The sequence below is a fragment of the Carettochelys insculpta genome, chromosome 5 (genome assembly GCF_033958435.1).
Source record: "Carettochelys insculpta isolate YL-2023 chromosome 5, ASM3395843v1, whole genome shotgun sequence".
In the NCBI taxonomy this organism is placed as follows: Eukaryota; Metazoa; Chordata; order Testudines; family Carettochelyidae; genus Carettochelys; species Carettochelys insculpta.
In genome coordinates, this window is record NC_134141.1 from 87,111,794 (window position 1) to 87,125,673 (window position 13,880).

Below are 13,880 nucleotides of genomic sequence, written 5' to 3' on the forward strand. Positions count from 1 at the left end.
TGAAGCAAATAACCATGGTCAGCAAAGAAGAGATGTTTTAAAACTTTATATGGGGCCCGTGTAGGACAAGGACAATTTACTTTGTTTATAAAGCCTCTTGTTTTGTATGACATAAATCACAACAGCCCAATCAGGAGTGCCCTGCATACTAAGAACTTCCAGGAAAGTACATGAAAATTATGTGTGTGCAATAAATGACAGTAATTAATTCACATAATATATAAACTGTACTTTCATGTTTCATCTTAGCTTTTTTATTGGGGGGAGGGGGGAAGAAAAAAGTAAGTTTTTCCTCTAAAGTTGACATTCTGATGTAAATCCATTGTAGACTGTCAGCTGTGGCACAAACAACAACGTTTAATTCTCATTTACCATTTCATAAGAATGTTGGCATCTCCTTTATGGCTCGAAGACTTCATCTACATATGCAGTGGCATGTAGGGTATGTGTAGCACACGCAGACTACAAGGTCAGCAGGGGCCACTGCCTGATCTGACATCCTGCAGGCCACGCAGCCTCAGCCACCCACTGTAGGAATATGATATACATAGCAGCATATAGCTTTGGCTACCGGAACCTTTCCCATTTCCTCCCCACCCCCACTCCTCGTCCCCTACAGCCTTCCACTGCAGCAGAAAAAGCTCTGGCAGCAGGACACTATAAATAGCCATGCAGAGGAGAGGCATTGCTTAGGTGCAGAGGGTACTCATACAAAGTATATATGGTCAGACTCTACTAAGTGCCTTACCATCTACACAGATACCTTGCTAGTTGGGCATACAGTGTCTGTACTCTATATGCTGCCTTAAACACATATCTATAGCCATCTTCAGGAACTTGGATTTTTCAAGGATGGGTACAACTAGTGCTATATATCTGTTTAGCCATATAGTCATAAGAATGGTATGACAAGCAAGAAATAAAGATATGGTTGTATACGCTGCGTGGCATGATTCTTCCATAAACTGCACATCTGGATACCAGAAAACACCCCTCAGTTGGAAATTCTTTTTAAAAGAATATTTATGGAAAATCATTATTTTTGTTAAAAAAAATAAAATGCTCTCAGTAAAGATATAACAACAAAAGCTACTACAGGTTGAACCTCTCTAATCCAGAACTCTCATGTCCAGCAAATTACATAATTGGGCATGATTTTAGTTAGCTGGATGACCACTTATCACGGCTGTGGTCAGGTTTCCTGCGGTTCCATAAAGTTTGTTTCCAACTACCACTCCTGGCTCTCAGTGTTCTGTGCTGTTATTTAGCTGTAATTTACCCTAAACGTCTTCTGAGAGCCCAAAAAGTAGTGAAAGTGATTGGTAACATACTAGAAAACACTGACCTCCCATCTTCCAGCAAATTCTCTCATCCAGCACCAGTCAGGTCCTGAGGATGCCAGATGAGAGAGGTTGAACCTGTAATAACAAATTTCTGGGTGATGGGGAGAAGTGGATTTTATGATGGGGAGAAATGATACACAAAATGATAATTTACTATTATTTTAACAGAGTGGCCATGCACTAACATAACATGCAGAAATTTGTAACTATTCAATGGAATAGCTCACCACTTAATGGTCAGTATCCAAAAAAGGAGCCCTATGAGGGCCTCAGCTGTGGCCTCTGAATCACTAAAAGCTTTGCTCAGGGGCTTCATAACTTTGCGTCGAGCTTCTTCCCTCTTACTCCACAGGGTCGTGGCAGCTTTCAGGTATTCTCAGCCTAGAATATGCTCTGTTGCGGCAGCAAGAACCCAACACTGGGTATCCATGCGTTTAATTATATTTTGGTATATTGCCAAGATTTTTCCCATGACTTGCAAGTCAGAGTTAGGAAATGGCATTTTTAGCAAAAGCCAAACTGAATTTCTTAGAACAAAGAAAAGGAACTTTTGTAGCTCAAGGTTGTTCCCACTGCCTAACATCAACAGTTTGCTGCATGTAACAGAGATGCAAGGGCTTCTCAAAGAACCTTTTATATAATGGAAAATCATAGGTAACCTAAATACAGGGGATCTAGTAGCTCCCCTATAGGAAAATATTAGATCACTAGAAGCATTATCTGGCACAGCTCAGGCCCTTCAGAGTAGGGTACAGTGGGTATGGAGGGATACATGTGTTGGGGCAGAGAGCGGGAGTCAAGGCAGAGGGTGGGATGTGTGGTGGGCTCAGGGCTGTGACTGGGGATGCAGGATGCAGGGCAGGTAGTGGAGGGCTTAAGCCAGGGAATTCCCTTCCCACAAGGTTCAGCTCACTGGGGCAGATTGCCAGCAAGGGCAGTGCTACACCTGCCCCCCCAACCCTGGTCTTCCTGAGAAGGGTGAGGCTGCACTGCTTGGCCCCGACAGTGCTCCTCTAGGAGATGTGTGGGGTGGTGGTGCTGGCCCAGTTAGCATCTTCTGCAGATGTCCTCCTGGGATGGCTGTGGTGGAGCAGGGGAGCACTCTCCAGTGTGGCACCCCTGTCCCACCCAGTGCTGCAGCCAAGGATGAAGAGGTTTGGGACAGGGGAGCCACTTACCAGTGGCTGCCAGCAACATGATGAGTCGTGGCCCCAACCGGCCACTCTCTTCCTGGTGCAGCTGCCCTCCTGCGGCTGCACAGCAGCATAATTGTCCACTGTGCTTGCTGCTCCCAAGAACATGACCACCCCTCTATCAGACCCCTCCCTTTCCACGTTATGGAAAACAAACCCATTCCAGGAACTTCCCATTTTCATGACACAACTAAACCATTACCTTGTTTTAAGTTAGGATAAGAGGAAGCTGCATACCAAAGGCACATGAAGGGTTTAGGGCGCAGGATGGTGCTCTGGGCTTGGACTGAGGGATTTGGGGGACTGGAGTCAGGAGTCAAGGGTCAGGAGTACAGACTGGGCAATGCTTACATCAAGCAGCTCCAGAAAGAAACATTATATACCCCCTCCAGCTCCTAAGTGGGGGTGTGGACAGGTGGCTGTGCATGCCATCCTATCCACAGGCACCACCCATGTGGCGCCCACTGGCCACTGTTCCTGGCCAATGGAAGTTCCAGGGGATGGTTCTTGGGATAGGGTGCCCCCTGCTTTCCCTGCATGTAGGGAGCTGGAGAGGTAACACGCAGACTGCTTCCTGTGACCCATACATCGAGAACAGTCAACAGTCCAGTCAGCAGTGGTGACTGAAGCCACCAAAATCTCTTTTTGACCAGATGTTCTGGTCAAAAACCAAACACCTGGTCACCCTAATGGAAATGAACAAAACATTTTAGGTGAAACCAGGAAACTCTCCCACACAATTTTTCACTATTCTGCCTTCCCACAAGGTTCAGCCTGGGTTTTGCATTTATTATGTCCACATTGATTTGCATACAAGATTTTGATCAGGTTAAAAGTAAAAAAGATAGGTTCCCAATTTCCAGGCCTAAAAACCGAGACAAAATCTAAAAACTAAACTAGATTCTTTCTTTCTCATGCACTGCCATAATAATGTTCTGCAAGCTGACCAGTGCCCTCCTTTATAGTTATGCAGTTACTGTCTTCCAACATTTCTGTTGGAATATGCAACAAGAAACAGTATCCAGCACACATGCATGGCTATTTCAGACATACAACATCAACTTGAGTAAAATAGCGTAACATCTCCCACCCCGCACCCCCGCCCAATGATACAGCATATCCAGACAACAGCTCTGCTGAGTGACATGGTGCTATATTTGAACCTTGACATTCTTCTCAGAGCCCAACTTAAAAGCCATATTTGAGAGGTTAGAACTTTATGCATCTTATGAGAGATCGCATGGAATTTGAGAGTCGTCCCCACTTCTGAAGTGACAACGCCTTATATACTCTCATTTCCATGAAATAAACCATATTCTAACCACACTATAAAATTCTCAGAAGTTGCAGATTTGACTGCAGATTGTAGTCCAAATTCCTGGAATGAAAGTGGGTGTGAGGGCCTGAATGAGCCACAACTTCAGAGCACTAATTACACAGCTAATGTAAACCCGAGTACTCCAAGTCTGTCTGGGCTGGGAAGCTCACTACTGCAAGCTGTCCAGACATACCCTAAGAAAGCAGCATGTTAGAATGCTCTACAAATCACACTTCTCTAATGCACTTTAATACATGGTGGAGACAAATGCTCCACTTTTCAAATACACAATATGCTTAGGTATGTGCATGCAAACCTTGACTAAAAATAACTAAGAGTATGTGTGAACATACACAGGGGTGTGCAATTGTTCCTTTGACCTTTCTACATGCATGTTTGAAGATCTGGCCCTAAATTTATTTGCATAAGAAGCCTTCAATAGCTGAAAAGTGGCTGAGATCTGAATTCAGCTGCAAAACTGAAATAACTGCACTGAACTCAAAGTTACACCAGATTTACACTGGTGTAACAGACTGAACTCTGCCTCAGGAACACATACAAGATTCTACCAAGTTCACAGTATTTTCATGTTGGTTAGATATACAAATAGTTTTAATCTGGATAAAGAAAAGGTATTTTTACCACACTGTATAATCTCAGATTTTCTACATGTTAGAACCCATGAAGAACAGAAATAGACACACATGAATGACTGGGCACAGCTTCATATATAATAATGTAAATTTTACCTTAGCAATAGCATTTTTAGGCTTTCTAGACTCAGAATCACTTTCGGAGTCAGATTCTGATTCAGAATCTGTTGAACTTTCCTCTGTTGAACTAGATTCTGAGTCAGAGGAACCAGAACTTCTCCTTTTCTTGGAAAGCATCTTTGATGTCTTCTCTGCATCATCCGAGTCACTACATGTACAAAAGAACAGGTTCCTTTTATTCATTTTTAAAAGACAAGCAACACTGAACAACAGCTGGCTGTAGAAAAAACCCAACAACACAGAAACAAACACTCAGAAAATATTCTACATTCCGGCACTCCAAACCTTTCATAAATGAGGCTGGATCCACCAAGTCCTCATTACAACTGAAATATGGTGAAGTTGGCACAAAGAGAAAGACATATCCACAAAATAATACAGACGGTGTTGAGCATCTCTAAATAAACTCTCTCACATTATCCAAACCCATCAATTACATAATCACATATACTTCAAAAAGAATAAAACAGAAAGGTCATAAAACACCCGTACAAACAAAGTCATCAATAACTATTAAGGGAATAATTGAAGTCTAGGTGTACTAAATTTATGGCATTTTCTAGCAAAATGCCTATTGCGTTACAGTGAGAAGCTTTCAGACAAGGTAAGCTTTGATTAAAGGAATCTGGATGGATGTTAAAGCATTCTTGCCTCTAAATTAAATTAACTAGAAAGAGGAACATAGCTGTAAAAAACCATTCCCATATTGGACTTATTCAACATACCACCACCTGCAATACTACTAGTATACCACATTTTCACAACTTTGCCCATGCTGAGTAGTACTTTATTGAAATAGCCCAGGAACGACAGTGGAATATTTCCCCGGGTAAGATACCATTCAATAAAAGCAAGGCTGATAGAATAAGTCCCATATTGCTTTTGTCCATTACTCTTCAATAATGCAGTGGAAGGGAGTTAAAAGGAGTATAATTTCAAATCACTAATCTACTTTGCCTTTTTTCTATATTCCCCCCCTCAGCCAGTGGCTAGTAACCAACACACACAAAAAGCATGTTGCCCTAAATATGCCTATAATAAAAGAACCTTTCCTATATTAGCAAAACTGTACAGTCTCAATTTCTAATGGAAGCTTTGGTTTCTAAATAAATGTCACACTTTTGCTAAGCCTTTGACAGAAATCAAGGTATGTGCTATGTGATACTAGTGTTACACAAAATGCTCAATATTTTAAAGGGAGAAAACAATCTTGAAAAGTATCTAAGGAGACAAAAAGAGTTAAGGGAAAAATCAGTATGTCTTAAAACTGAATGCTCTGAAACAAACAGGATTCCCACTTATTAAATATGGAGATATGGTAACACTTTATAACACAGGTATGTTTATTTGACCTCTAAAAATTATACATTTAGAATCAAAGGAAAGTAGTGCTGCTTAAGGCAGCATCTTTCCTATGCCCTGAATCTAAAAATGAACAATAGTGTTACAACCTCACGTAGAAAGCAACTGTTACGATAGCATATTTGTTTTTCAAAACCAACGTAAAAGACTTAGGAGGCATTTGAAGTAACACCAGGAATAAATTGCATATGCAATAACCTTCTACAAACATTTATCTATGAGGTCACTGAAATAAGTCACAATTTGTTTGTTTGAACTTAGCTGTTCATTCCAACCAAAACTGGTGCCAACCAAACCCTCCTGTGTTTCCTCAGAAGTTGCTAATATGGAATTTGAACAGCAATATTTGCATTAAAAAGAGGCAGATATTCTTTTGCACTGTGAGGTAGATATTCTTTTACTGCAGTAAGTAAAGTAATTTGTTTTGAGTACACTGCTTCAAGCTTTAAGATTTTCAAGATGAAAGTATTATTTTATTATGCATCACTCTATTTTGATGGGTAATCATTGTTTACCTTACTACTTAGAATTTCAGATGTTAATCTAATGAAAAGAATTTACTGGTAACTAGCTTTTTAACTTTGCAATGATGAAAAGCCTGTATTAATTTAACCTACAGATTTCATTTGTTCTGAACAGGAAAAACAATATAAATCACTTTTAAAATCATTAAATCCTGACTTAAATTAATAAAGTCATAATTAGGGCATTATGCTGTGTTTGTTATGGAAGTGGCAGGGCGAGCTGCTTTAATTACTGTCTGTAATAAAAGGAGCAGAGTGCGTACTGTGCCCCAATCAGCGCTGTCAGCCACGACTGAGCTGAGCTGCAAACTCATCAAGTGAGCTGGCAGCAGGCTACAGAGTAAAGGGCGATCATGTCTGCAGAGGCCACTTGCTGACAGCCGTGGAAGGAACAGATTCAGACAATCCAAGGTATTAGCCCCAATTACTCAAAAAAATTTAATGATACTTTAATACACGATAATGCCGTTAATAATAGACCATCTTAAAAAGTGCTAACACTTTAATATCTTATGACCGTCTCCCTTCACAGCCCTTGCCTCCACTATTTGGATCATAATCTTTCTAATATAACATTATTTAGCACAATCAATTGCCTTAGTTACATAATGGCAAAGTATAGAAGGATTTAATTTTAGCCTTTGGCAACATTGCTGAAAAAGGTATTTAAGTGTTTCACACAATTGCCTGATCCCTTGTTCAGCTTCTCAAGGTTATATTGATTAAAAAAAAAAAACAAACCACGATTTTGCTGGTGAGGTATGATAATTTAGCTCAAGAAGAGTTCAATTAATGAAAATATGAAACACATACATTTAAAATATACTGAAAAAAGAAATGTAACTCAAAATGCATTGGCATCTATTGCTATTTTAAGCTACCATTTTCAAAGATTTCCTCTGAGACAAGGAAGTAGCCTAATTAAGTCTGTTTACAGCTACAGCATCCTGGAATGCTTTTTAAAGGATTAAAAAAAATCACACAACTTATTTACCTTTTCTCAGAAGTTTTGAGCTTTTTCTTTGCTGTTCCTTCTTTACTCTCACTGTCACTTACTTCTTTGCTTGAAGAACTCTCACTATTCCCCATGCTGCTGCCTTCTTCCTTCTCATTTTCACTTTCACTCGTAGATTCACTCTCTAAAAAGACAAATACACTGCATCTTACATTTTTATAAATATTGTTATATACGTTTAGTACACAGGTGAACGCAAATGCACATACAGCTACAATAAGAAACTACCATTTTGCTCTCTTGATTCATTTTATATTTACCCAAAGTCCAAGCAGTTTACTTTTATATTCTTTATCCCTAACATGTAAGATTTGCTATTTTAAAAGGCTGTTCTCTGTAACATGCAGTACTGCACCTATAGGCACTTAAATTGACAACTTGCAGCAAGATCCTTACCAATATACTTTGGTGGAAAAAAAATTACTTGTAAACACTATGGCTACATCTACACTAGAGAGTTTTGTCAACAAAACTCGCAGAACGTCCACACTAAAAATGCATTCTGTCCACATATGGTTGACGGAACTCAGCACTTTTGTCAACAGCCTTCTGCCTTTCCCTCATGAGGCAGAATGCCTTTCTCAACAGAATCTGTCAAAAAAGGCAAGCAAGCATGTGGAATTCTGGGGAGGCCATCTGTCAACAGACAGGGCTTTGGGGTCAACAGGCAGCTTCCGGTTGGCTGTTCTGCTGAAAGAGTGGCCAGGCAGTCCGGCTGCTTTCTGTCGACAGAGCAGATTGACAGAGTAATCTGCTTTTGTGCGTGGCCGCAATCAATCTGTCAACAGAAGTTTTGTTGGAAGATATCTGCTGACAATAACTTCTGTCAACAGATCTCTGGAGTGTAGACATAACCAAGGAGTAAAGAATGACTTTCTGAATCCTCTGTCAAAGCCTTTGCTCTAATGTAGGACTACCCTAAATGTCTAAGTATTTTATCTAATCCAATCTTGAACACCCAAGCTGATGATTTAATTACCTACTTAAATAAATTATTCATTCCCTAACTAGTCTTATAGTTGAAAAACACTCCTAATGCATACATCTTTAGTGTCATTCCACTTGGCATCCTAGATAATTCTACACTACTCATATTTCAGGGCGAATTCCAAATTCAGCTATGAAAATATCTTTCCCATACATTTTAACCTTACATACACACGTGATAATTCTGATTCTCAAATGCTAAGCACTGAGACCCTGGTTTCCCACTCTGTCTGAACTATATTCAGATGCAGTGGAGAGGGGGCAGCTGCTTCTGTGACTTTAACTACCCTTAGAATACTGGACTATCTGGACACAAGGGTCCTTACTTCAGCTTATTTCCCCCAACACATCTGATGACAGTTATTTGTCATTCTTCCCCCTATTATTGTTGCAATGACTCAATAAATAGAAAGTTTGGTACTATATAGTGAGTATAATGCAATCATATCTCCATTAATAGAAAATGCAGTCAAATAGGTTGTGATACTCATTCCTTGGTGATTCAGGATCCAAATTAGTGATAATCATTACCAAAAAGAACCACAGTATGAATTCATTGTTTCATTTAGTACGGTATTATATATTCATATTTTAAAAGCTTGACAGGGGAATATTTACTTTTATATAATTCTCACGGCAAAATAAGTGACCAAGTTCTATTATTTTATCAACTACAATTGGTTAATAAACTAAAAGCATCAAGATTGTTTAATAAAATGGATTGGTTAATAATTAAATCACATGCTGCAAAAAGCTGCAAGAAACATGTTAAAGAGCCACTTGTGGTTCTTGAGCCTCAGACTGAGTATCACTGCACCATAGCATTTCAGGATATTAACATGCCACTGCATGTGGTTAAAGCAGATACCTCAGCAAGAGCAACTTAAAACACCTACAATCCAATCCTAGGAGATGATAAACATCTGCAACTCCTGCGACTATCCTGAAGACCTTTTTATTCTTAAGCAGTATGCACATTTGACTTCAATGAGTTGCAGAATCTCTCAAGATCAGTCACGTTTGATAAGTATAACGTCTTCCCTTGTATTTTAAGTAAGAAGCAAAGTAAAGTCTATTAAACTCATTTAATTTACATACTTACAGATGACATCAGCCATACAATTAGTACTTATCGCAGAGCTTCAAGGAAGTTAGGTTTTTCCAGTTAACCATTATTTCCCCATTTGTACATTAACACTGATGGTTTTTAACTGCTCCAGGTCTAATAGTACCATATTTTGATGGAATATGACACATCAGATAAGCTTGCAATCTGTACCCGTGTACGTACCAGTGTCCGTAGTGCTAGCTGATTCCTCCCCCTCTGAGGAAGAATAAAACTTTTCTGTAGGCTTCTCTTTCTTTGCCTTTCCCAAGTTTGCAGACCATTCTTTTCCCTGTAAGTGAATGAAAATGTTTCTGCATATGTAATCTTAAATTGAAAATATTTAGTACAATAATTTACTCCTCTCTTCAATTATGTAGAAAAAGAGAGAGATAATGTGGCAAAGAGAGCCAATGAAATCTCAGATTGCCTCCAAACAGGAAACTATCATAGACTGTATTATGATAAAACCAGGAGTACTAAATCAAGTTTTGTGCATAGCAATAAAGGTGGGGTGTCCACATAATGGAGGTCTGGAGTAGGGCTTGAATGAAAAAAGCATGAGGAATCATAATTCACAGCTGAAAAGTTTAATGTTGAAGGCTAGATCATTGGGTCCAGATAAGCTCAGTTTTCCACAGGCCATGAGGGAATAAAAAATGAGAAACACACACAGCACTTTCAGGGCCCCTAGTTTCATATGTACACCAAGGGCTGTTTTATCTTGTTCTAGGCTGCAACGTCCCTTAACATGCCATTGAGGGTACCGCAACAGACTTGACACACTCCTCCTCCAAGTTACCTATACCATGGGAGAGGGAAGGGAACTAGAGCAATGTAGACCTGCGGAGGATTGCTGTAGCTATGAAAAACCACCTGGTAGTTAGCTAAGCAAGTAATGTGGTTCAAGTCAATTACAAAGTGGTGGAAGTGATTTGAAATCACATTAAAATTTGGAGAAGAGGAGGCTATGGTAATAGGGTTGGGATGTTATTGCACAACATGAACACAGGGAACACAGACTTTATTAAAGCACAATACAAACATAGGCACTTCTGCTAATTTCTTCTCCTCAAACAGTAATCTGCGTTTGAATATTCTACCTCTTAACTAGTATTCAGGAAAAAACTTCAAACATTTATTTGGGCTCCAATGGCACCTTCAGATTATGCTTAACAATATGTAGTATTAAGCAGACTGCAAAACTGGTGTCAGTAAGGAATCTTCCAAAGGATACACTGGCAATACCCTTGAAGGAGGATTGTCATGTGTCAAGAGCCCTGAGCAGTTATCTATTAGAAACAAGTGGATATATCTCAGCAAGAAAACACCGTTATCATCTTCAATACTATCTTCACACCTTTAAGGCCATGCCTGACTCCTGGAATGCCCTTCCTGAGCTGATGCTTGCCATCAGACCCTCCTCATTACAGTCCCTTCTTAAGACCATTTTTTGCTGCATTTTCTACAGGAATGGAGGCAAACAAAACATCCATTTACTGAAGAGATCTCAACTCTTTACCACAACATGCTATATGCACTAGCACTTGGAACTTGTCTTTTTGGTTGCCTCACTGTCCTTGACTGTCTTAATGTCTCATGGTTAATTTAGCCTGGCAGTTACTTAGGACAGAGATCACATTTCTTTAGAGAAGCTTTTCCATTCTGAGGCCTGTCTAGCTTACCTCAGGTACTCATGCACACATGACTTCCAAAAAAGCCTAAAATGACTCAGAAAGACAAGACCCACTGAATGGAACTTTAGAAGCCTAACACAGCTAGGCGATTTTGAAAATAAAATCCCGTACATCATATATACATGTAGTGCCTAGAGGCTTTATTAAGGATCAGGGCTCCATCATGCTAAATGAAAAACACACACAAAGACTAAGTCCTGTACTAAGTTCATAATTTAAGTATGAAATTAGTATGACAGTGAAAGACTGCTTTTTAATTCAATAATTGACTCTACCACCAAAAGATGACAAGAAGTTATAAATTGTGGATTTTAGGTTTTCTGAGCAGATTTTGCATACCACTATTTCTTTCCCGATCCCCATTATGCTATGAAAGAGCTGTAAAAGATACTTTCGTGGTTCATCTCAGAGACCTTTCCTTTCTCTTGTTTATAATGATATCATTTAATTTTCTTCTGTATAGGTTACATTGGATTAAAGGTTGTATTAAACAGGCAGAAATTTTCTTAACTCCAACTCCTGCAGGGCGTCAGATGAAATCAAAATGCTGCAGCACAGTTGACAAAAACGCAATAAATTAAGGTGAAGAAAACTCATGGAAGTGAGTAGAAAATATCCATGAGTTAGATGCGGCAGAGGAACGCCTACCGTGAGGAAACACAATTGCATCTCAGTGGAGGCAGCATCTAATTTTTTTTCCTCCATGAAAAGCAATATTATATGTAGAATATTTTAAATCTGGAAATCTCCTGTTTCAGATGAAGGCCATATAAGTGAATTCAATTTACATCTTACACAAATCAAAAGAATAATTTAAAACCATTTGAAAGGAAAGGAAATCTTCTATATAAAGACTATTTTAATCTTAAATGTATACAAATATGCTAAATAAATTTACTCTTAAAGTCAGCATACCAACTCAATTACTTCAACATTTCGTACTGATGGGTCAGGTGCCACCTCTGGCCAATCAGATAACTCCAGGTAACCAGTGGCTTTGGTGTTGAGAGTATGAGATAAGGTGCCAAGCTGGAAACGATCCCTATCTATTAAAAAAAAAAAAGGGAGGGGGGGCGGAGAGAGGGAGGAGGAAAATACACAAACAACATGAATGCTGTATCACAAAGAGCAATTTTAATCAGGGCTAAAGGTAATTGGCATTATATTACTTCAAATGTCATGGAATAAATATAAACTAGGAAGCTCTTCATAGGTCAAAAAACTGATTTCAGTCCATAGATTACAATAATCTCCCCCATAATGGTCAATAAAAAAGCTAATCAGTCAGTGTGTTTAGAGGTGTTGCTCTGAAATGTAGCTTCTCTAAAAATTACTTTACTGTGAATATTAAGAATGACAGCACAGTTAAACAATCCATATACATGTCTTGGCACAAACACATCCAGAATTTTAATAGTTTTATTTTTATTTTTTTTAAATGAAGCTGCTTTTAGAGCTTTAAATCCAGGATTAAATAACTGTCTACAAATTAAAATGTCAAAGACACTGTACAATAAAATTATATTTTTAATTGGGACTGGAACTTTAGTAGAATATAATACTGTAGTTTTGGTTTTTAAAAATACCTATGGAAACAAGCATCAGTGAAATTGACACATCTGAAAAATAATCTGAATAGATTAATTTTTATTACGTTTTATATGGATAATGCATTAACAAGAGTTATACTAATATTCTATTAAGGTGGACCATCTTGCTGAATGGCAAAGCTATCTCCCTAAACAAGAGAGAAGTTTATTCTTGAGATATATACTTTCTCTTTTCCAAAGCAAATTTAAACCCAGCATGAACAGAAATTGATCAGCATGTTCAGGATTATCAGATAAATATGATACGTGTTCAACATACAAACCAAGATGCTATTATGACTTTAAATAATTGCATACCATTCTCATTTGTATTTGCTCAGTGACACAATTTTAGGCATATTAGAAATAGAATATGCTGTCACATTGTTTATGCAATAAATGTTCTGCAGATTTTGGCAGTCATACCTTTAAAAGGAGACTCAAGCAGTGGGGCAGGTTTCTGTGCCAGAAATATTTTTTTGGCATATTTGCTTAATGCTCCACTCTTCTCGTTCGGAACAATAAGCTGCCTAATAAATCTTGTACGGTCTCTGATGTCGTAGCTTTGATCATACTTGCCGAGATTTAATATGTACTGGGTAAGCAATTTTGTCTGTGGAAAAAAAAACAGGACAAGAAGAGAATACAAGTTATTTATGATTATTGATAACTCTGGATAAACATATTTAAAGAGGTAATAAAAATGAATGGTTATGTCAAACAAATGTTGTTCCATAGGGAATATGCATTTCTAAAGCTGCAAATGGAATTTTGAAGCCAAACCACATGTCCTCTTCTGTACTGGGGAGGTGAATGCTGAGTACTGAGAAGCAGCCATGTGCTAGATTATTAAACTGCTGAAGTGGAAAGAAAGGCATCATTAAAAAAATAATCATATATGGCAAACCCGCTGAAGGGTCTACGTGAGGATAATGAATGTGGAAATACAACTAAAAACATGGCACTCAAAACTT

General features: G+C 38.6%; 1 protein-coding gene across 3 annotated transcripts in view; it reads right to left on the reverse strand.

The window, feature by feature from the left end:
* AP3B1 (adaptor related protein complex 3 subunit beta 1) overlaps positions 1 to 13,880 on the reverse strand; it is a 238,513-nt gene that overhangs the window by 88,341 nt on the left and 136,292 nt on the right. For all 3 annotated transcript variants that reach the window (XM_074995451.1, XM_074995450.1, XM_074995452.1), the window contains 5 exons: positions 13,333 to 13,519; positions 12,233 to 12,363; positions 9,807 to 9,912; positions 7,508 to 7,652; positions 4,604 to 4,775 (listed from right to left, as the gene is read on the reverse strand). In XM_074995451.1, coding sequence (XP_074851552.1) covers positions 4,604 to 4,775; positions 7,508 to 7,652; positions 9,807 to 9,912; positions 12,233 to 12,363; positions 13,333 to 13,519 — 741 coding nt within the window. The remainder of the gene's footprint in view (positions 1 to 4,603; positions 4,776 to 7,507; positions 7,653 to 9,806; positions 9,913 to 12,232; positions 12,364 to 13,332; positions 13,520 to 13,880) is intronic.